The following is a 22,145-nucleotide window of genomic DNA, read 5'->3' as shown; positions in this document are numbered from 1 at the left end:
TGTATCCCGTCCGCAGTGTTACTTTGACTTATATCCCAAAGAGATTATAAAGAAGGGAAAGGGACCTGTATGGACGAATTTTGGAGCCCTTTTATGGTAAACTGGAAACTGAATGGATGTCCATCAGTTTGGAAATGGCTAAAATAATTTATTGAATATTATGGAATATTCTGTTCTGGAAAAGACCAACGGATGTTTCGAAAGCCTACAGAGACCATAAACTGATGTGGTGTAAAAATAATAACTTAAATTTAAATGATGAATTCTGATGGACCGATCCTCAGCAAGGAGATCAACCAAATCATTTCCAATGGAGCAGTAATGAACTGAACCAGCTATGCCCAGAGAAAGAACTCTGGGAGATGACTAAAAACCATTACATTGAATTCCCAATCCCTATACTTATGCCCACCTGCATTTTTGATTTCCTTCACAAGCTAATTGTACAATATTTCAGAGTCTGATTCTTTTTGTACAGCAAAATAACAGTTTGGTCATGTATACTTATTGTATATCTAATTTATATTTACATATATTTAACATCTACTGGTCATTCTGCCATCTAGGGGAGGGGGTAGGGGATAAGAGGTGAAAAATTGGAACAAGAGGTTTGGCAATTGTTAATGCTGTAAAGTTACCCATGCATATAACCTGTAAATAAAAGGCTATTAAATTTTTTAAAATTTGCATTTCTCTGATCAATAGTGATTTAGAGCACCTTTTATGAACTCCATTTTAGAAAAGCTTGCTTCCTTGGTAAAGAATTAGAGTTAGAGTTAGGGAAGGAGCACTATGCTTAGTTCACACACTATGTAAACACATTAAAAATGTTCTCATTTTACCACTACATATCTATCAGATTGGCTAAGATGACAGGAAAAGATAATGACAAATGTTGGAGGAGATGTGGGAAAACTAGGATACTGATGCATTGTTGGTGGAGTTGTGAATGGATCCAACCATTCTGGAGAGCAATTTGGAATTATACTCAAAAAGTTATCAAACTGTGCATACATTTTGATCCAGAAGTGTTACTACTGGGCTTATATCCCAAAGAGATATTAAAGGAGGAAAAGATATCCACATGTTCAAAAATGTTTGTGGCAGCCCTTTTTGTAGTAGCAAGAAATTGAAAACTGAGTTGGACGCCCATTAGTTGGAGAATGACTAAAGAAGTTATGGTATATGAATGTTGTGGAATATTACTGTTCTATAAGAAACTATCAGCAGGATGATTTCAGAGAGACACTGATGCTAAATAAAATGAGTAGAACTAGGAGATCATTATACACAGCAACAAGATTATACAATGATCAATTCTGATGGACATGGCTCTCTTCAACAATGACATGATTCAGGCTAGTTCCAATGTCTTATGATCAAAAAAGTCATCTAGATCCAGAGAGAGGACTGTGGGAACTGAGTATGGATCACAACATAGTATTTTCACTCTTTTTGTTGTTTGCTTGCATTTTGTTTTCCTTCTCATTTTTTTTTCCTTTTCAATCTGATTTTTTTTGTGCAGCATGGCAATTATGGAAATATGTCTAGAAGATTGCACATGTTTAATATATATTGGATTACTTGCCATCTAGGGGAGGAGGTTAGGGGGAGGAAGGATAAAAATTTGGAACACAAGGTTTTGCAAGGATGAATGTTGAAAATTATCTATGCATATGTTTTGAAAGAAAAAGCTTTAATTCAAAAAATAAATAAATAAAATGGAATTCATTGCTTCATAGGTATGGTAATCTTTATTTATCCTGTTATTCTTCTCTTTTATCAATGAAATCTAACTTTTTTCCTTAAATGTGTATTACCAATTTCTGCAACCTTTGGTTTTTCTATGCTACCTATTGTGTTGTTTGTATAGTTTCACTTTTACATGTTCTAGTGTCATATCTTCATACATTTCTTATAACCTTTTAATTAAGATCCAAGTCTACACTGTCAATACAAAGCCTCATAATTTGTCTTAAATTTTTTTTTCCAGTTACTGATTTGGATTAACCCAGATTGACTTTTTTTCTAATTGCAAGACTGTCTTTCTCTTTGTGTGGATTCAGTATTTTTTTTTCTTTGCCATTTTCTTAACCTTTCTTAACCTTCTCTGTTTTCAAATCTTATTTCAAATGAGATTGTTAAAATCTAGTCTCTAAACTACATGAACTGATGCTAAGTGAAATGAGCAGAACCAAGAGATCATTATACATGGCAATAACAAGACTATATGCTGGTCAATTCTGATGAACGTGGCTCTCTTCAACAATGAGATGATTCAAACCAATTCCACTTGTTCAGTGACAAAGAGAGCCATCTACACCCAGAAAGAGGACTGTGGGAACTGAATGTGGAACACAACATAGCATTCTTACTCTTTCTGTTTTTATTTGTTTGCATTATGTTTTCTTCTTCAGTTTTTCTTTTTCTTCCTTCTCTGATTTTTCTTGTGAAACAAGATAACTGTTTAAATATGTGTATACACACACACACACACACACACACACACATATATATATATATATATTGGATCTAACATGTATTTTAATATATTTAACATGTATTGAACTACCTGCCAGCTAGGGGAAGGGGCGGGGGGGGGGGGGGGGGGGAAAGAGGGGAAAATTTGGAACAAAAGGTTTTGCAAGGGTCAATGTTGAAAAAATTACCCATGCATATGCTTTATAAATAAAAAGCTTTAATAAAAAAAAATCTAGTCTCTAACAAATTAGGATGACTTTCATCTTAAAATCATTGCATGATCAAAGGGGAAACTTTCAATTTTAAAAAGTTTCTCTTTTTGTCTCTTAAATAATTTCCAATTTAGTTTCTCTACAACTGCATTGTCTTTATTTTTAGGGACTACCCATCCTTCTTCCTTCTGGTTTTTTTATTGTTCAATCATGTCATATTCTTCATGATCCCACTTGGCATATTCTTATCAATATACTTCTGTGATTTGCCATTTCCTTCTCCAGCTCATTTTACAGATGAGGAAACTGAGGCAAAAGAAATTAAGAAACTTGTACCAGGTCACACAGCTAGTGAGTGTATGAGGCCACATTTGAAGTTAGGTCTTCTCAACACCATGCCAACTACTGTGCAACCTAGCTGCCTTTGTGGTTCATTGACAATTAAATTCTGTAACTCATTCAGGGAAGCCCACTGTGACCAGGTATTTCAAACTCTATCAAAATTAATTTTTTTACTTTTTTATTTTTCAAAAATATTTTACTTGCCTTTTTTTCTTAAGGCAACTCCTTGTTTCCTTAAGGATGATTTTTTTGGGGGGGGGGCTTTTTTTTCCTTCCAAATAGGCCATCTTTTCCTATTTTGAAAGGAAAAAAACATGAATAAAATATTTGTAGGACAAGCCACCAAAAGGCAGGATGGTAGGGGTTTCTATTTACTAACTGGGACATCAGCCCCAGGTTTGGGAACTAACCTCTGCTTTCCTTCTCCCTTCCCTTCAGAAAATTCTCAGCCCTTCTGCTTTTTGGGTCACAAACAGCCTAGTGTATTTGAAATTGAGTTAGTCCTACACAACTAGAAAGTGACTTATAGTCATTAAAATAGAGGACTTTTATTGGCAGTGCTTAAGGCTTATTATAAACAATAAAAAAAGGTGACTACAAGTTTATACATGGCCAGAGACGTGCACAAATAATTATGACTGAATCTGGACCTTCCTTTCCAGTCAGATTTCATAAGTGCAAATGAAGAATCTTCAAGACTGAGCAGCTTTACTCTGAAAAACCTTTCTATAAGGATTCAAAGGGTCCTTTACCTTTCTTTAGTTGGCCCTTAAAGGCTTTCGAATAGGAACAGTCCTGTCCCATTCTGGCTTCCATCTGGCATGGGAATCAGAGTCCAAAAGCACTATTTGCTGTTGAAGAAATTAAAAAAAAAAAAAAAAAAAAAGTAATGCTCTGCATTAGGAACAAGTCTATTTGAGACAATTTATTAATTAAATCTAAACCAATATCTGCACAAGATATTGCACAAGAGCTCCAAAAGTAAAACTTTCTCATTCAATAAAAAATCTCTAACACAATTACTTAGACATTACAATTTATGGTATTCTCGCACAAAGAAAAAATCCCTCAATAAGATATAGAGAGATCAGATGAAAGTTCAATTAACATTTTGCTCTAGCACACAGAATAATAGTCATTTAGATGTCAGTATTACCTGGAAAATCATTTTCTTAAAATGATTTAATCCTTTTATAAAAAAATCATTCCCTTTAAACAGGGATCTTCAAACTACGGCCCAAGGGCCAGATGCAGCAGCTGAGGACGATTATCCCCCTCATCCAGGGATATGAAGTATAAAGGCCCACAAAACAAAGTTTTTGTTTTTACTATAGTCCGGCCCTCCAACAGTCTGAGGGACAGTGAACTGGCCCCCTATTTAACAAGTTTGAGGACCCCTGCTAAGGATTCTTCTTTCTACCTGGTGAAAGGTAGACTTAAGAGATACTCCTATCAGCTGAATTAAGCAGGACTTCTTCCTTCTCTTAATCTGATTGATTGTTACTTTGGGAAAGATCCTTAATAGCCAAAGAAGATGTAGATGAGATGTAGAGAAAAGGGAATCAGTTTAATGTGCTTCCACAGACTAAAGAACTAGAATCAACGAAATTACCAACCTAGATTCTAGAACATAGACAAAAGAAGTGATGGCAATGATATGCAGAATAGATATTCAGTTTCACACATGACTTACATGTAGATTTGTTTGCTTTGTCTATGAAACATTTTTTAAAATGATACATTTAAAGGAACCTGCAAAGATTTGTATATACTGATCAAAGTGGAGTAAGCAGAAAGAGGAAAATAAGATATAAAATGATTACTTATTTTGCTTTCTTTTTTTAGGTTTATTTAATATTTTATTTTTCCCCAATTATGTGCAAAAACACTTTTTAACATTCTCTTTTTTAAAATTTTGAGTTCCAATTATGTCTTTCCCTCCAATAACTCCCTCCTCCCAGAGAGGACAAGCAATTTGATATAGGTTATACATGTGCAATCATGCAAAACTTATTTCCACATTAGTCATGTTGTGAAAGAAAACAGAGGTTAAAAAAAAAAAAAAAAGAAAGACAGTTTTAATAAATACGCTTCAATCTACGTTCAACCTTCATTTATCAGTTCTTTCTCTGGAGACAGAGAGCTTTTTCATGGTAAGTCATTCAAAATTGTCTTGGATCATTGTATTGCTAAGAATACCTAAGTCATTCACAGATCATCATACAATATTGCTATTTCTATGAACAATGTCTTGCTGGTTCTCCTCATTTTACTTTGTGTTCATGTAAGTCCTTCCAGGTTTTACTTAGAGAATCCTGCTCATCATTTCTTATAGTATTGCATCATAATCATATACCACAATTTGGTCATCCATTCCTTCCAGACTTCTAAGGTGTCAAATTCAGGATATATTTTATTTTAGAAATTAATTACCTAAGTATATACGTTTAACAAAACAAATACCAAATTGTACATAATGGGACTCTAGGTTTCATATACAATGCTCTCTGTCCTTTGTATATGGAAATATTCAGAATAACCAAAAAATTTTTTTTTCAAAATAAAATAAAATCACATACCCCTAGACTATTTCCTAACAATCAAAATGACACGTGTATTTTCATAAATACAACCCTGGTAAATTTATATCACTGCATGGCCAAGGAGAGATTAAAAACCAGAAAATTCAAGATAACATTTCCAGGTCTAATTCTGAGCAATCTCAGGGGTGAAATATCTAATCCTAAATTATAGCCATTTTAGATAATGTTTGTAAATACATCTGGAAGGCTAATTTTGTTTTGTTAGACTTTTTCCTTATTAAATACTATTTTAGATTTTGTCGTCCAAAAGTTCTTGTCCTATCAAGAGCTAAAGAAAAGCTACTGCAAGATGCTCCACATTTTCATTGTCTAGATTATTATTGACAATTACAGAACAAAAAAAGAGGGCTAGAGATAAATATATAAAAACTATAAACCAGAAAGGGAGGAGGGTGGAAAATTTCTTGTTTCTGTTGATAGAAACTCTATTACAGAAATGGGGAAGATGTAATTTTTTTGTTCCAAGAAACGTGACTGATTATTCTTTAAGCCTATCTTTTGGTAACATGTACATGACCCACATCATTGTTTAATTCATTTATCACATTGTATATAAGGAATATTTTTTCTACAGTCTGATATAATCCTTTCTTAAATGAGGACCTCTGATGAATATACAGTCATTAATAATAAACTTTGCACAGTTTATTTGGTAACCAGAGTATGGTCTCAGTTTGCCATCAAAAAAAAGCATAAGGAGAGACAGCATGATAGAATATCAGAAGTGGAAATTTCAGAGTTCTTGATCATGAAAACTATGGTGGCAAGATAATCTTTATTGTGAAAAATGTGAAAGAAATAAAAAGTATTTTTGCACATAATTGGGGAAAAATAAAATATTAAATAAACCTAAAAAAATGTGAAAGAAATAGGAGATGTAGAATGAGGGAGTAGGTCATGAGAACTGAAAAAGTTGAGGACCTAGAATAATGGTTCTCAAAGGATCTTGGGGGTCTCTGAAACTCAGAGGGTCTACAAATTCAAAATTGGACAGATGCTCAATATTTCTTAATAGTATAAAGATAGTAAGAACAAAAGTTTAAGAATCAATGCCTAGCAGATAAATATTTTGAGGGAATATCAACATGAATACTTAAGTCCCCTGGTTTGAGGGCAAAAGGTATGATGAAGAGGAAAAATGGGAGCTAGGTTTTCCATGAATTTCATGAAAATGGAACAACAATGTCCTAGAGGTCCAAAAGGATAATAGCCACCAGGATCCAGACTGGGTGATGAATTTAGGTAAGGTGAACCTTATTTATGTTCATTCTCACGGCAACCTTGGGTGGGAAGTACTAGGTAGATACTGTTATTATTTGCATTTTAGAGATGAGGAAATCAAGGCAGGAATGTATAGGTGATTTTGCCAAGGTCACAAAGTTTCTGAGGCCAAAATTGAATCCAGTTAATTGTTTTTATCACTATTTTTATAACTATTATTTATAACTATTTGTCCTTCCTTCCAAAGGGGACAGATGACATCACAGGGTATGTCTTGATTCATCTATCACTGCATAAGTGACCCAGAGCTGCACAAAGTTGTCAGCCTCACTCTGCCTCAGAGTCCTTGCCATCTCTGGTGTCTGCAGGATCTGATCCAACTCTAACTGCTCCATGGGACCTACTTCAAGCTGCCTTCACAGCCACTGAAACAATTTGTCCTCACCCATTTATCCCAGTATGGGACAGCTCTGCCAGGCTGGGGCTGAGGGGGGGGGGTGCCTCCCCAACTCCATAACAGCTCCTCTGCCTGGACCATTTGATTGGGACATGGCTGCTGCACCTGTTCCAGTTTCTTAAAGTCACAAGAAAAGGTTGCTCCCTAAATCCCCCCCATATACATTTATCAATCAGACAGTAAGCCTTCATTAACCTATGCTGTGAACCTGTTCTGGTACTAGGCTAAGTACTAGAGATACGTTGTTCAGTTATGTTTGACCCTTTGTATCCACACTTGGGATTTTCTTGGCAGAGAGTCTGCAGTGGTTGGCCATTTCCTTCTTTAGATCATTGTACAGATCAGGATCTGAGGCAAACAGAGTGAAGAGTCTTGCCCAGGGTCACACAGCTAGTAAGTGTTTAAGGTTGAATTGGAACTCAGAGCTTCCTGACTCCAGGTTTGGTAGTCTATCTAGCACCCCCTAGCTGTCCCTGATGGGGATATAAAGGTAAAAGATTGTTCCTGAACTCAAGGGGCTCATTCTCTAATGGGGGAGATAACATGCCATTAAATATACAAATAAGCTAATAACAAGATAAACTAGAAATAAAATAAACAGACAGAAGGCATTAGAATTAGGAGGAATTGGAAAAGGCTTGCTGTAGAAGATAGGATTTTAGTTGTGACTTAAAGAAAGCCAGGGAAGTAAAGAGGAAGAGACAAGAAGGAAGAGCATTTTAGGCATGGGGAAATGGAATAAAAAGGTCAGTGTTACTGGATACCCAGATACTGAATACCCAGAATAGTGTGTGAGGAATAAGAACACTAGAAAGGTGGGATGGGGATGGGGAGGCTATAAACAGGGAGGCAAGGTACTTAAGAGATCTGAATGGCAGAGGATATTGTATTTGATCCTGGAGGTAATAGGGGGCCACTAGAATTTATTGACTTGGAGCAAGGTAATATGGTCAATCTGACTAGTGCACTTTGACACCCAAGTTGAGGATGGGCTAGAATGGGGAGAAACATGTAGCAGAGAAACCAACCAGCAGATTTTTCTAGCAGTCTAGCCATGAGGCAAGGAAGGCTTGTGCCAATGTGGTGGGAGTGACAGAAGAGAGAAAGAAGCCTATCTGTGAGATATTATGAAGGTAACAATGACAGGCCTTGGCAACAGGCTGACTATGAGAGAAAAGAGAGGAGTAAAAGATGCTCTTGAGGCTGCAAGTATAGGAGTCCAGGATGATGGTGGTGTCCTCAACAATAATAGGAAAGTTAGAAATAGAAGAGCAGATTTTGGACAGGTCTAATTTAAGATGTCTAATAGACATGCATTCAAGATCTTCCACAGGCAATTGGAGATGGAAGACTAGAATGAGTAGAGAGGTTAAAGGTAGTAACAAGGGCTTAGTTTAGTGCTGGGCACATAGTTAAATGCAACAAATGTTAGTTAATATTTAGTTAGTTTACAATTAGTTAACATTTATTATTACAAGTAGATTCAAGAATTGTCAGCATAGAGATAACTAAATCAATGGAAGCTAATGAATATAGTAATATACAATATAATAAATAATACATAGAGAGAAAACAAAGAGGATCCAGCATTGAGCTCTGAGACAAATGTCCAAGGTTAGGTTAGGATTAAAGAAGACCAGACTTGGATGGAAGAAAGAAACTAAAGAATAGTCAGGTCAAGGATAAGGATTAAGGCAAGGACATTATATTTGGCAATTAAGAAATTTTTAGTAACTTTGGAGAGAACAATTTCAGTTGAATGATGAGGTCAGAAGCTATATCAGAGAGTAAAAAAATCAGGAAGAAAGGAAGGGGAGGTATCTATTGTAAATGGCCTTTTCAAAGACTTTAAGCAAAAGAGGAAGGAGAGATATGGGCCGATAATTAGTGGGGATGGAAGGATGGATGGATGAATGGATGAAGTGAGGGATTTTTGAGGAGGAAGAGACATGGTTATATTCTTAGGCAATAGAGAAGCAGCCAATAGACAAGATAAACAAACGTAGATCTTCCTGACTGCAATCCAGTTTTATTCATTTGCCACCTAGCAGTCATCGATTAAGCAATTTGAATCTTAGCTGCCCCCTCACTTCACAATGTCTTGAATTCTTGCATTCAAAAACCATTAGTGCAATGCAAACTCCACTCACTAAAATTATTATCTACAATAATCTCTTTCAAGTTTTTGAGGATTACAATCCCAGAATCCAATTAGGCTTCAAGAATTTTGTCTTCAATAATAGTTAGTCTCATGTCACATTATTCAGATGCTTTCTGTCACTATTTCCTTCCAAGGCCCTCCACGCTAAAGCAAAGCCCTTTATCTACATTATCATCCTATTCTATATTGTATTCTTCAGTAGACTGCTCCCCCTCTCACTTATCTTCAATCTCTCCTTGTCACAGCCTACAAATAAATCGCATGTTTCCTTCATCCTCAAAACCCTCACTTCATCCATTGCAGGTGCTTCCATCCCCAATAACTATCATTCTTTATATTTTCTTCTCTTTGTAACTAAATATCATGAAAAGGTCGATCTCAATCCAGGTGCCTCGACTTTCTTCTCACTCTCTTCTTAATGGTATAATCACCATTCTGACCTCATCATTCCATGACCAAAACTGCCAAATCCATGGCCTTTTCAGCCTTTGATACTGTTGATAACTCTTCTATTCTTGGTACTCTCTTCTTTCTAGGTTTTAAGTATATGACTCTCCTGGTTTGCTTCAGTCTAGTTAACTGCTTCTGAGTCCTCATCCAGGTTATACTCACAGTTATGAGTCAAAATGAGGTAAATTGAGGCACAAAATTCTAAACATTATTAATTTATTAGTAAAGCATAAATTTACCAATAAAGAGAATCTCAGCTTCCTCCAAAAAAAAAGTAAAACTTTCAAATGAAGGACACCTCACCAACTTTTGCTTGGATTACTGAAACAGGCTGCCAGTGGATCCCATTCCAATCCATTTTCCATTTAGCTGCCAAAGTGATTTTCCTAAAGCACAGGTTCAACCATGTTATTACCCTACTCCATAAACTCCAATAGCTACAAGATCTGTTTGGGGAACACAGAACAAAACTCTTTAGGCAAGAAACAAGTTATGATTAATTAAGAGACTCAACATCATGAATAGTGAAATCAATATGATTGGTTATAGAATTGAGGCATAAGGGGGAATATGAGGCATGGGAAGGAGGGGCTAGCAACAACTCCCTTCTTCCCTCTCCTAAATAAAAATGTTTTTTTGAGTCTACCTGCAAAGTTAGAGCTGGTTGATCAGTCTTCTTTGGTTAACAAATCAGACCTTAACAAATCAACCTGAAGGTGTAAAGATTCTAGACTTGACTCCCTGGTGTCTACCCACATCACTCAATAATAAAAGATTTCTTCCAGTCAAGAATATAGTAGTGATCAGTTTGAGAACTTAAAAACAAGTCTGCTGAATTTCTGTACTAAGTTCAGAGATAAAACGACTTAGGTAGTTACAGGATAAAATCAATTGATTGTAAATAGGACCACTTTAAAAAAAAAAAAAACATACAGAATCAATCTACTCATTTCAGTACTAATGTTCCACTGGGCATTGTTTTGTCTCTTCTCCCTCTATACTACTTAACTTGGTGATATGATCAGCTCCTGAGTATTTAATTATTCTGTTGATATGCTAATTAGTCTCATATCTCCCAATCCAGTCCTAAAATCTCAGACCTCCAATCTCACAATTCTAACTGCCTCTCAAAATATATCAAACTGGATGTCTAATAGACATTTTAAACTCAAATGTGTCCAAAATTGATATTAATTTTCCCACCTAAATCTTCCCAACCACTCCAGGCTTCTTTATTATAGTCAAGAGCATTACTAGAGTCCCCAAGGCTCACAACCAAGGTGTCGCCCTCAACTCCTTACTATCTCTTATTGACCATATTCAAATCATTTTCAAGATTTATAGATTTCACTTTTCTAACATATCTCTAATACTATCTTCCTTCTCTTCTTTCACAGTACCACCACACTAGTGCAGTCCCTCATCAACTTTTGCTCGGACTACTGCAAAACGTTGCTGATGAAACTGGCTGCCTCATCTTCTCATTCCAATCCATTTTCCATTCAGCTTCCAAAGTGATTTTCCTAAAGCATAGGTTCAACTATGTCACTCCCCGACTCCATAAACTCCAATGGCTCCAAGATCAAAAAACCCTACAGAAGCTAGCCTCTGCCCCCCATATTAATAATCTTACAACTTTACTCTCTACTTCATATTTTTCAATCCAGAGACAAAGGCCTCCTTGCTGTTCCATGAACCAAGATGGTCCATCTTTCTACTCCAGGCATTTTTTCTCTGCCTCTCATGCTTGAAGTTCTCTTACTTCTCATCTCTTCCTCCTGGCTTCCTTCAATGCCACCTTCCACAGGAAACCCTTCTCAACTCCTCTTAATTCTACTGCCTTCCCAATTTTAATTATTTTTCTTATATATATGCATATATATATATATATATATATATATATATATATACATGTCTTGTTTATGTACATTTGTTTCTTCTCCATTAGACTGTGAATTCCTCAAGGGAAGGGGCTTTCTTTGCTAAATGTCTCAGCATTTAGCCCTTTGCCTGGCATAAATGTTTATTAATTGATTGACAAAAGTCACACTCAAAGCTCCCTCTAGGAGAGTATATTCTTGCCCTCTGCCTATTTAGGATTCCTGAATTCTGATTTCTCCTCCCAATGTGCCAGTTCACAAAATTGGCAGAATTTGCTCAAGTCACAAATGACTCAACTTAGCCCACACTTGTATGGTGGGGAGGATGTAGAGATAATGTTAGGCAAACTAGACTGTGGGGGTCCACTGAAAAGGCAGGATCTAATTGCTCAGAGACAAGCTAAGTACACAGGGTGTGGCCATTCTCTTTGTTGGTCTTAACTTTGTGATTACATTTTCTTAATAAATTATAAATTAAATTCTAGGGTAGGATATGGTATATTTGAATAAAGTTCAAGTAAAGTTAATAATAAAGTTAACTCCTCAATAAAGTTAAGAGACCTAGAGGGCAGGTTTTTCTATCCCAAGGACCTAGGACAGAGCTTAACAATACTTGTTTTAATTTAATTAAATTGTGGTGTGAACATATGATTTAACCTCTCAGTGACCCATCAAGGCTAAAAGTTACACTTTGTAAAAGGTTGTTGATCTGCATCAGAATTCACCTCACTTCTCACAACAGAGGCTTCATCATCTCTCTTCTTTCCAGTTAATCTTCCACAAAACTATCAAAATGACTTTTGCAGTTCTGACAAACTCAATAAACTCCAGGGATTCCCTACTCAAGAAGCAAATATAAACTTTTCAGTCATGTAAAATTTTTCACAATTGGGTACCAACCAATTTTTCAATATTCTTCTCCTCCAGGGACAGTTATTCTACAAAACCAGACATCTTACTATTGTGCATATATTACATTGCATCTCCTGACTCCTCCAAGCTTCACATATAATCCTTTCTAAACTCTTTCTCTTAAAATACCCAATTTTCTTTAAGCTCAGTTTAAGCAGTTTCTGCCTTTCTTGATCCCCTTCCACTACTTTCCCAACCACCAATGGACACAAATTGACATCCAATGAACTGAAGAGACTGGAAATGGGGGGTGGGATGGAGTTATTTCACTCTTGGTTTTCATCTTTATAATTTTTGTTTTAATGATGAGAAAACAAGAAGCCTTTTCCCAAGTTAACTGTAAAATACTGACTGATAAAATTCACAATGTTGAAACAAAATTTCGAGCAATTGAAGAAATTTTTAATTTTTATGTTTTCTATCTACCCATTCTAGGCCCCAGCAGTACAGAGACTATCAGAAATCCAAGGAACAGACTCACACCCCCCCTCCCATCCTCTCTAACTCATCCCTTGTCCCAAATTGCCGAGCTGGATTCCCTCTAACCCAGAGAAAGCCAAGAGATCCTGACTTCACAATTAGGACTCCTTCCCCCATGGGCTCCACCTTTCTGCTCAGATCCCACCAGGATCTCTCCTTACCCACAGTACAAGCTAAAGACCCTGGCCCTTACCATCTGTCTCTCCACTGTACCTCAAGAACCTCTAGGCTTTTCTGTACAATTTATGTGCTGTCTTCCCAATTGGACAGAATTTTTTGAGGAGACTTTTTTTTTTTTCCTATTTGTATTCCTAGCACTTATCAAAGTGCTTGCTGAGTAAGTAAACAATCCATTCCATTTCATAGTGTCCCCCCCCTCCCTCAAAGCACTTGTAGCGATTTTCTTCCACCCACATTGATAAACACCTTGAGGCAGAAACACCTGGCACATAGTAAGGCACTGAATAAATGCTTGCTGACTGAGGTCATGATAACTGAGGAGATAGCACATAAGGACTAAATCATAAACTATTACACTGTAGATTCCAATAAGGCTGGGCATACATTTCCTTACCTCAACTTTTTTTTTTTTAACAAAGTTTTTTTTTTTTAACAAAGTTTTTTTTTTTTTAACAAAGTTTTTTTTTTTGTTTTTTTTTAAAAACAAAGGTGAAGGTAAGTGGGCAGAACGGTGGGTAAAGAAGATGTGAACTCAAAGTCCAACACTTACTAGCTGTGTGACCATGGATGGGCAAGGCACTTGACCTAGTTCACCTGGATTCCTCATCTGGAAAATCAGAATAAACAATTTAAGATCTACGTCCCAAGATCGTTATGAAGAACAAACGAAACAATATTTTAATATTTCTGCGGCACTTTTGTTTTATGAGGTAACAACTATTACCTCAAAGCAGCTATTCGGGTGACTATTCAACTAAAGTCGATATACTTTGCTTTCTTTCGCGTGAAATATGGGAAGGAAGAAACGGACACGTTGGGATTTAAGAACTGCAGGCATTTGAGACGATAGTGGGATCGCACCAGATTGAACGGCAAATTCTGGAGGCGGGGCGAGCTACGTGTACAGCTCTTGAGACTTATTGTGCATTTACTTCTGGCCCGGCCTGAAGACTCAGGAAAGGGGACAAGGGGGAGACGTTGGAGCGGATGCTGAGAGGAAATCCCCCTTCTCGCTCCTCCCCCGCCATCGCTCGCACATGCCCGGCTCGGAGGGCAGCTGGAGGATGGGCTCGTTTTATTTTTGTTCCGCGCCTTGGTCGTCCCTTAAACTTTTGGCAAAACGAGAGACGACCGCGCGACTCTGCTAGGAGAGTGGCACACTTTCTCGAGAAGCTGCCCGTCTTATCTCTCTGCCCGCCACCTGGCACACTTCCCCTCCTCCTTCTCCTGCTGCCTCAATGCCGCCGAAAAGAGGGTAGAGCGTTCCTGAGGGCGCGCTGCGAGCCCCGCCCCCATTTGCCGCCGGGAGCGCAACGTTGACCCTTACGTCCCTCACCCAGTTTCTCTTCCCCTCGGAAGCTCTCAGTCTTCCGCCCCGGAAGTAGTTGCTATCTCATAGGAGGTGGAGCCTAAGGGGCCGGGTCTGGTAGCGGCCGCTGCGAGCTGAAGAGGAGCCGGGGCCTCAGCCGGTTGGAGGGGAACGCTGAGTGTCCTTAACGCAGCGGCTGGCATTGGGGGGGGGGGGGGGGTCCTGTAGACGAGCGGGAGTCTCGGAGACCAGGAGGACCAGGCGGCGGAGGAGATGCTGCTCTTCGTGGAGGTGAGTAGAGGTGGCGAGGACCTTGGCCCGCGGGCGCAGAGGAGGAGGAGGAAGAGAGCAGTGCCGGCCGGCCCGCCAGCCCGCCGCCGCCATGTGACTTTCCAGGCCGCACACGCTGCTGAGCCGGCCGACAGGCTGACACAGCAGCACGGCCTACGGTGCCCCTCGCTGCCCGGACCAGGGCCGGAAGGCCCCGGGGCCGAAGTGTCGGAGAGTTAGGGCTCGCCTGGCCAGAGTCAAGGGTAGTGAGTGGGTGCCGCGTGGGGCAAAAGGACGGCGCCCGGGGGGGGGGGTCCTCGGGAGGTCGGGGGCGGGGAGGCGGTTGGGGGAGGAGTAGTCGGCGTCCTGAGCTGAGGGCAGTCTAGAGGGGGCGCTCTTCTCGCGAAAGGGGCAGCGTGGGGCCAGCGTGAGGAACCCGCTGGGAGGGCAGTGAGCAACATGTGGGGCCGCGGAGGGACAGAGGTGAGGGCAGGCACTGCGGGGAGGAGGGAGGCTTTTTGTAAAGTGCTCTTATTCCCAGCCCCGCACCCCGTCTCGTCCCCTCGGGGCATCGCCCCTGTGTCTCTGGAAGGTTCCATGGGTGGAGAAGGAGCGAAGGGGAAAGCCGGGGAAAGAGCGAGGGAGGAGGGCTGGGTCGACGCCGGGAGGTGGGGGGAGTCTTGAAAGGCACCGCGGTGACCTTTTGTAAAAGTTGCTCCGGCGGCGTCACGGCCACCGCTGCAACACCGAGATGATTGGTTTGAAGCCGCCGAGGCCTAGAAAAAGGAAACCGAGTGGGAAGACGAGCGCCGCAGGGTACCGGGGAGAGGCCCGTTCATTACCTGCACCATCTCCTGCCTGTCTCTTTTCTTTGACTGCTGCAATTTCTCTCGTTGGACCTTAAAGTTTGTTGATTTTTATGGGGGAGGGGTTTCCCTCTTCCTTGTTGCGCTCTCTCTCTTGTGTGCAGCAAGCATCAGCTGACTGCTGGGCTAATGGTTTGAGTAGATTCCAGATCATATTGTTAATTGCATTGTGGAAACGTCAACCTTGCAAAGTTGCAACTTAGCAACTTGGTACTTATTAACTGCCCATTTAAAAAGGCCTTTTTTCCCCCCCATGGGGAAGGGAGCCGTTTGTAGGTTACAAAATCGGGTTGTAGAGATAGTAGGGACTTCTTTTTTAGAGAAAGCGCATTTGATCTTTTTAATGAATGGCTAATATTTCTCATTACTGTTTTTTGTTACCTTAAAGGAGTTGGTATTTTCTTTGTAGTACAAAAAATTGAATGAGGATTTCTGAAGTTTTGCCTATTACTGCTTTCCATCCTTCAGTTTCATGATTTTCCTGGACTGTGGGGGTTTTTTTTTGGGGGGGGGGGAGGTTGGTGAAGGTTAAGGGTTAGATTTAAATAAATTCTTTGTTCTTGACATACAGAGTAAATAGTCATTTGTAAACTAAGTTGTACGTGTTTTAGGCCTTTTTTAAAAACTACAGATGTTTACTGTGGCTTTGATTTTGGTATTGTCAATAGAGATAGCTTGTATAATGCTTTGCAAGCCATAACCTATAGCAATTATTGCAAGATTTGGAGAGGTGAATGCTCCAATGTTTACCACCTCTTTCCTTATAAAAATGTATAATTTAAACTTTGATCTTAACATGAACATCTTATTTATGTCCATGTCCAAAGGTTTCCATCTTGGGTTTTACACTCTATACACACATTCAATATATATAGCTCACAGAGCTGTTACAGAAAGTTGATGTTTGTACTTCACCAGTTTTACAAGTTACTAGTTATAGTGCTGGTTTTGAAATGGTGGTAAATCAGTATTGGTTTTTATTGGGTTTCATTTCTACTAAGTGATTTTAGTGAGGGTAAAAATTAGTAAAGTTCTAAGATTTAGGGCCGAGTTTATGGCATTAATACTTAATCTAATCAGAATGCCACGTTGCTTATCTGGGTACTTCTCAAAATATTTAGAAATTGTCTTGGTAGATGCAATCGGAAAATAAAGCTAATTTTGTTATTTAGAATAGTAATAATAATCAGATAGGTGGGTGGCTTCAGTGTTTAGCAGTTCTTGGATAAAATCTCTTTGCCCCTTAAAAGTTCTGACTTTTTAAGTCTTGAACAGATTGGAAATGAGCAATCCAAGAACATGAGAGCATGTTTTTTTGTTTGTTTTGGTTTCTTTTTTGAAAAACATTTTTATACTGTCTTTCAGTGTAATCTGTTTTTTTTGTAAACCTACATATTTTGTTGAGTGTATTTTTAAAACATTCTAAGAAAAAGGTCTGTAGGCTTCAGATCTATGACACAAAGGTTAAAAACTCCTGATCTGAAAATCTTACAAAATGACTACAGAAGAAGACTACAAAATGAATAATATTTTAATACATGTCAGAAAAATTGACTGTGCACATATATGCCCATACATGTGTGTGCATGCATAATCTAGAACTGCCACAAAAAGCGTAACTTCCAATTATTGGCTCATTTAATCCAAGCAAAATCTCTGTGCTGTACATCAAAATTTTGCAGAATTCTGGACAATCCCATGGATCTTGAAATAACAGGACTCTGATCCAGAATGGAAACTAAAAGATTAGAAGCAGCTAATCTAGGCATATGAAGCCACAGATACATTTCTGATTTTTCTCTAAAATAACTTTAAATGAAGTTATGACATTTTGATTTTAACATGGTAGTATTTTAACTTGGTGAATTTCCAGCATTTTAAAATTTTTGTTAATGTTGTCTTTGTTGTTTTAATTTAGGGTTAATTGACACTTTTTTTGAATGGATCCTATTTGGTGTTATTAACCCTTCAAAACAGGAGAGTTGTTATAAGAGGTAGGTAGGTAGGTAGAAAACAGCTTTAGAGGCAGAAATACCTAGATTCAAGTCCTCACTGGTCATCCTGGCAATTTTGGGCAACTCTTAGGGGGATTCATTCTTTTTTAATAGCTTTTCCCCCCTTTTCCCCCAAATACATGCAAATATGATTTCCCACATTCACTTTTGCAAAACTTTGTTCTACATTTTACTCCCTCCCCTCCTTCTTTAGTTAGCAAGCGATCCAATATAGGTTAAACATGTGCAAGTCTTCTAAACATAGAACTAAAAACTAAAAAAGTTCTAAAAACAAGCAAAATCAGATCACAGTATGAAAGGAAAAAAAAAAAAAGCAAAGAACAACCAAAAAAGTGAAAATACTATTCTTTGATCCATATTCAGTCTCCATAGCTCTCTCTGGATGTGGATGGATCTTTCCATCACAAGTCTACTGGAATTGCTTCCTCATTCACTCTTGGAAAGTATGTTGTAGAAATGAATCTGCCTTTCTAGAAGTATTTTCTCTAGGGAGTTCCCTGAGCCAACAAAATAACAAATCCAGCCTTTTTCCCTTCTTCTTCCTCCCTCCCTAAGTTATTTTCAAAATCACATAGAAAATTTTGGAGAAATTACCTAACACTTTGATCATGCCAACAGTAATGAAACCCAGTGTTTGACATCAGTTCTCCCCCCCCACCCCACCCCCCGAGGCATTTGGGGTTATGTGACTTGCCCAGGGTCACACAAGTAGGACATGTAAGGGCTGGTGCTCCATCCACTGCGCCACCTAGCTGCCTCGAGACAAAAATAATTTAAGGGTTAAAGAGACTATATGGCTAACCTGAGAGATTGCATTATAATCTTTGTTAAAGCAATAATTTACTCATATTGTAGATGAGCTATATAATAGCCTTTAAATTAAAATTAATGAAATTCATTTTTAAAATTCTTATCTAAAACATACTCATTTTAAAATAATGCAATTTTTATTGTTTCTCCCTTTCACAAGACACTACCTGTACAGTTCTTGAATTTCTTTCTTTCATCTTTTCTTTCCTATTTCCACCATGACTTCCTGGAACTCGCGAGGATTCCTGGACTTCATTACCTACTTCCAGATTTCATCCTGTTCATTTGCAGTGTACTCTTTTCTCTGCTCTATCTTTGGACCTCCTCCCGCCCTTATCTGATAATTACCTTTTTGGTGTGGTTTTAACTTAGAATTTTTCTAGGTTAAGTCCATGATTTTTAATTCACTTCAAAGTATGTGTGAAAAGAACAATATAAATGATAAATAGAAGAATAAAACAGTGTAAAAGATTTAAAAAACAATTTTTTTAAAGGTTTCTCTTTAAGTGGATGCATTCTGTATTTCTATGCAGAAACTGCACCCTTTGGCTGATGTAAGCAGTACTTTGGATAATCTGAGAAAAGATTTTGTTATTTAAGAAATTAGTATGAAAGAGGAAGATACAAAGAAGCAAGTCTTAAAACTTAGTTTAAAACTTAGTTAGTTAAAACTTAGTTTAGTTAGTTTTTGATGTGAAAGAGATTTGTTTGTATTCTTGAGAGTGAAGGAAGGATCTGGTAGACTTGCCAGGAGAAGGATCTATACAGTGCTTTTAGAAGTTCAATGGTTCCTATCCTAATTTCAGATACAAATAAATCCTCACCGTCTTTTCTCATAGGCAGCTAGGTGGCGCCATAGTGCTATGAGAAGTACATAAGGAAGGAAGAGTCCAAGTTAACTCCAAGAAGAAAATCAGCCCAGTTTGAGACATGTTAAATTTTAAGTTGCATCCAGGACGTTTAGAGAAGCTTGAAGCCATGCTACATAGTCATACACTTCTGATTTTTGAAAGATTATGACAACTGGTTTGTTTTCAACTTCTGTTTACCAGTAATAGCTTAAAGTTTTTGAATAAGTACTTTACTTCATAGTTTCATAAGTTGTTAGTACAAGTATAATCTCATTTTACAGATAAAATGAAGGCTTCTAGAGCTCAAGTGACTTCCACACCTTTTGATGAGATTAGGGTTCCTGATTGTCAGGAACTTAAATGATGAGGTTAGTGGCAGCAGGGTCAGATTCAGGGAGCTAAATGAAGGGGTTTGGCTCCCCTCAATCCCCTTAAGAATAGGCGCATGGCAGGGAGTTCTGAGAACCCCCCTTCTGATGGCACAGAGGTCCTTCGTAAAGGAATTTGCAAACCCAAAAAGCTAGAGTGGTAAAAAGTTATTTATTGGCATAGGGAAGTCAGCCTTTGCTATGCATGCATAAAGAGTGAATTCCTTGGTGGCAAAGTAAAGTTCCTGGCAGGGAGATGGAGAATTTCTAACAGAAATCCCAACAGAAAGATATAGTCTTGTTAGGGAAATAGGTGAGACAGATAAAGAGAGGGTAATGCTGAAAGAGAATATCATTTCTTTTTTTTTTTTTTTTTAATAGTCTTTTATTTACAGGATATATACATGGGTAACTTTACAGCATTAACAATTGCCAAACCTCTTGTTCCAATTTTTCACCTCTTACCCCCCCCCACCCCCTCCCCTAGATGGCAGGATGACCAGTAGATGTTAAATATATTAAAATATTATAACTTAGATACACAATAAGTATACATGACCAAAACGTTATTTTGCTGTACAAAAAGAATCAGACTCTGAAATATTGTACAATTAGCTTGTGAAGGAAATCAAAAATGCAGGTGTGCATAAATATAGGGATTGGGAATTCAATGTAATGGTTTTTAGTCATCTCCCAGAGTTCTTTTTCTGGGCATAGCTAGTTCAGTTCATTACTGCTCCATTAGAAATGATTTGGTTGAGAATATCATTTCAGCAGGCAGAGGTTTGCTGCTATGCCAGGGATGGCATATTAGGTCCTCTGCAAGGACTGAGCATAAAATTGACTCTTTTTATAATAGAAGCCTTGGCTACAAGCTGGAATTTGCTCTTGATGGGGGCTGGGTGGACTTGAGCTGGAATTGAATGAGTCTTTCTCTACTAATCTTTAATTCAGTAGGGTTGGAATTCTCCTGCTCTGGACTCAACTAGCCCCACCTAGATAAACCACTTTTATCTTGATTCCCTGGGGCTCACTGAGGCAGGGTTCAAGGAGAATTTCTCCTTCAAGGAGCTTCTCAAGTGCTCTACCTCATGGCTCATTCCCAAAGTCAGAGCTAGAGAGAGTGATTTTCGGGGCTCCCTCCTGCACTTTGATCATGCAGTAAGTGTTTGAGATGGGGATTTCATTCCATATCTTGACTAGGAAAATATTGCTGAAGTTAACTGCTGTTATTAAGTGTATATAAGAACTGGATTTGGATTTCTGGACAAAGGCTTAAAATATATAAATGAATTAACCAAGGGTAGAATTAACCTAGTTAAGAGCTGAAAATAGATTTACCTGGAATCTTGCACGTCCAAGAGAATTACTTACCATTACCAAACTGTAGCTACAACAAAAACATTAAAGATGCAGAAAATTGTTGAAAAGAGCCAAATCATATAATCTTGTTACTGTGTATAATGTTCTCTTGGTTCTGCTCTCTTCATTTAGCTTCAGTTCTTGTCTTTGCAGGCTTTACTGAAATCATCTTGCTGATTATTTCTTATAGAGCAATAATATTCCATTACATTCATATAACATAACTTTTATTCAGCCATTCTCCAGCTGATGGGCATCCAATCAATTTCTAATTTCTTGCCACTACAAAAAGGGTTCTTACAAACATTTCTGTACATCAATATTCATTTTTGTAAGATTCTGAATTCCAAATTTTTCTCCTTCCCTTCCCCTCCCCAAGACAGCAAACGGTCAGATACAGGTTATACATGTATAGTTAGTCATGTTGTGATGAAAAAAAATCAGCAAAGGGGAAGAAGCATAAAAAAGCAAATTTTAAAAAGTGACATGGAGGGGGGAGAAAAATTAGGAAAGCAAGATTTTGCAAAGGTGAATATTTTAAATTATCTTTGCAATGTATTATATGTTTCCATCTGCATTCAGACTACATCTCTCTCTGGATGCAGATGGCATTTTCCATCTTAAGTCTGTTAGAATTGTCTTGGGTCATTATGTATGTTGTTTTCTTGACTGCGTATTTTGCTCTGCATTTGTTCGTATAAAACTTTCCGTGCTCTATTCATATCACACACGACATTTCTTATACAGCATGGTAATATTCCGTTATATTCTTGTACTACAGTTTGTTTAATCATTCCGTAATTGGTGGGCATCTATTTTTGAAGTTACTGCAAAGATTATTTTTCAAAGTACTTTGGTTTGTCCTGATATACAAGAAAGAATAAATGGCTTCAAGATTATTTGTTACCTGTATTT

At 38.1% G+C, this 22,145-nt stretch overlaps 1 protein-coding gene and 1 long non-coding RNA gene across 4 annotated transcripts in view; one reads left to right on the top strand and one right to left on the bottom strand.

The window, feature by feature from the left end:
* Positions 1 to 3,457: 3,457 nt before the first annotated feature.
* Positions 3,458 to 14,670, bottom strand: LOC116419210. Its single transcript, XR_004229457.1, has 3 exons — positions 14,104 to 14,670; positions 13,930 to 13,986; positions 3,458 to 3,886 (listed from the first exon to the last, which is right to left on the bottom strand). It is a non-coding gene; the product is annotated as an uncharacterized LOC116419210 (long non-coding RNA).
* Positions 14,671 to 14,874: 204 nt separating this feature from the next.
* The window catches only part of LARP4 (La ribonucleoprotein 4), a 48,815-nt gene continuing 41,544 nt past the window's right edge, over positions 14,875 to 22,145 (top strand). For all 3 annotated transcript variants that reach the window (XM_031937911.1, XM_031937908.1, XM_031937909.1), the window contains exon 1: positions 14,875 to 14,979. In XM_031937911.1, coding sequence (XP_031793771.1) covers positions 14,962 to 14,979 — 18 coding nt within the window. In that variant the 5' untranslated portion in view covers positions 14,875 to 14,961. The remainder of the gene's footprint in view (positions 14,980 to 22,145) is intronic.

The sequence above is a fragment of the Sarcophilus harrisii genome, chromosome 5 (genome assembly GCF_902635505.1).
Source record: "Sarcophilus harrisii chromosome 5, mSarHar1.11, whole genome shotgun sequence".
Classification (NCBI taxonomy): Eukaryota; Metazoa; Chordata; class Mammalia; order Dasyuromorphia; family Dasyuridae; genus Sarcophilus; species Sarcophilus harrisii.
This window is presented reverse-complemented; position numbering and strand designations above follow the sequence as displayed.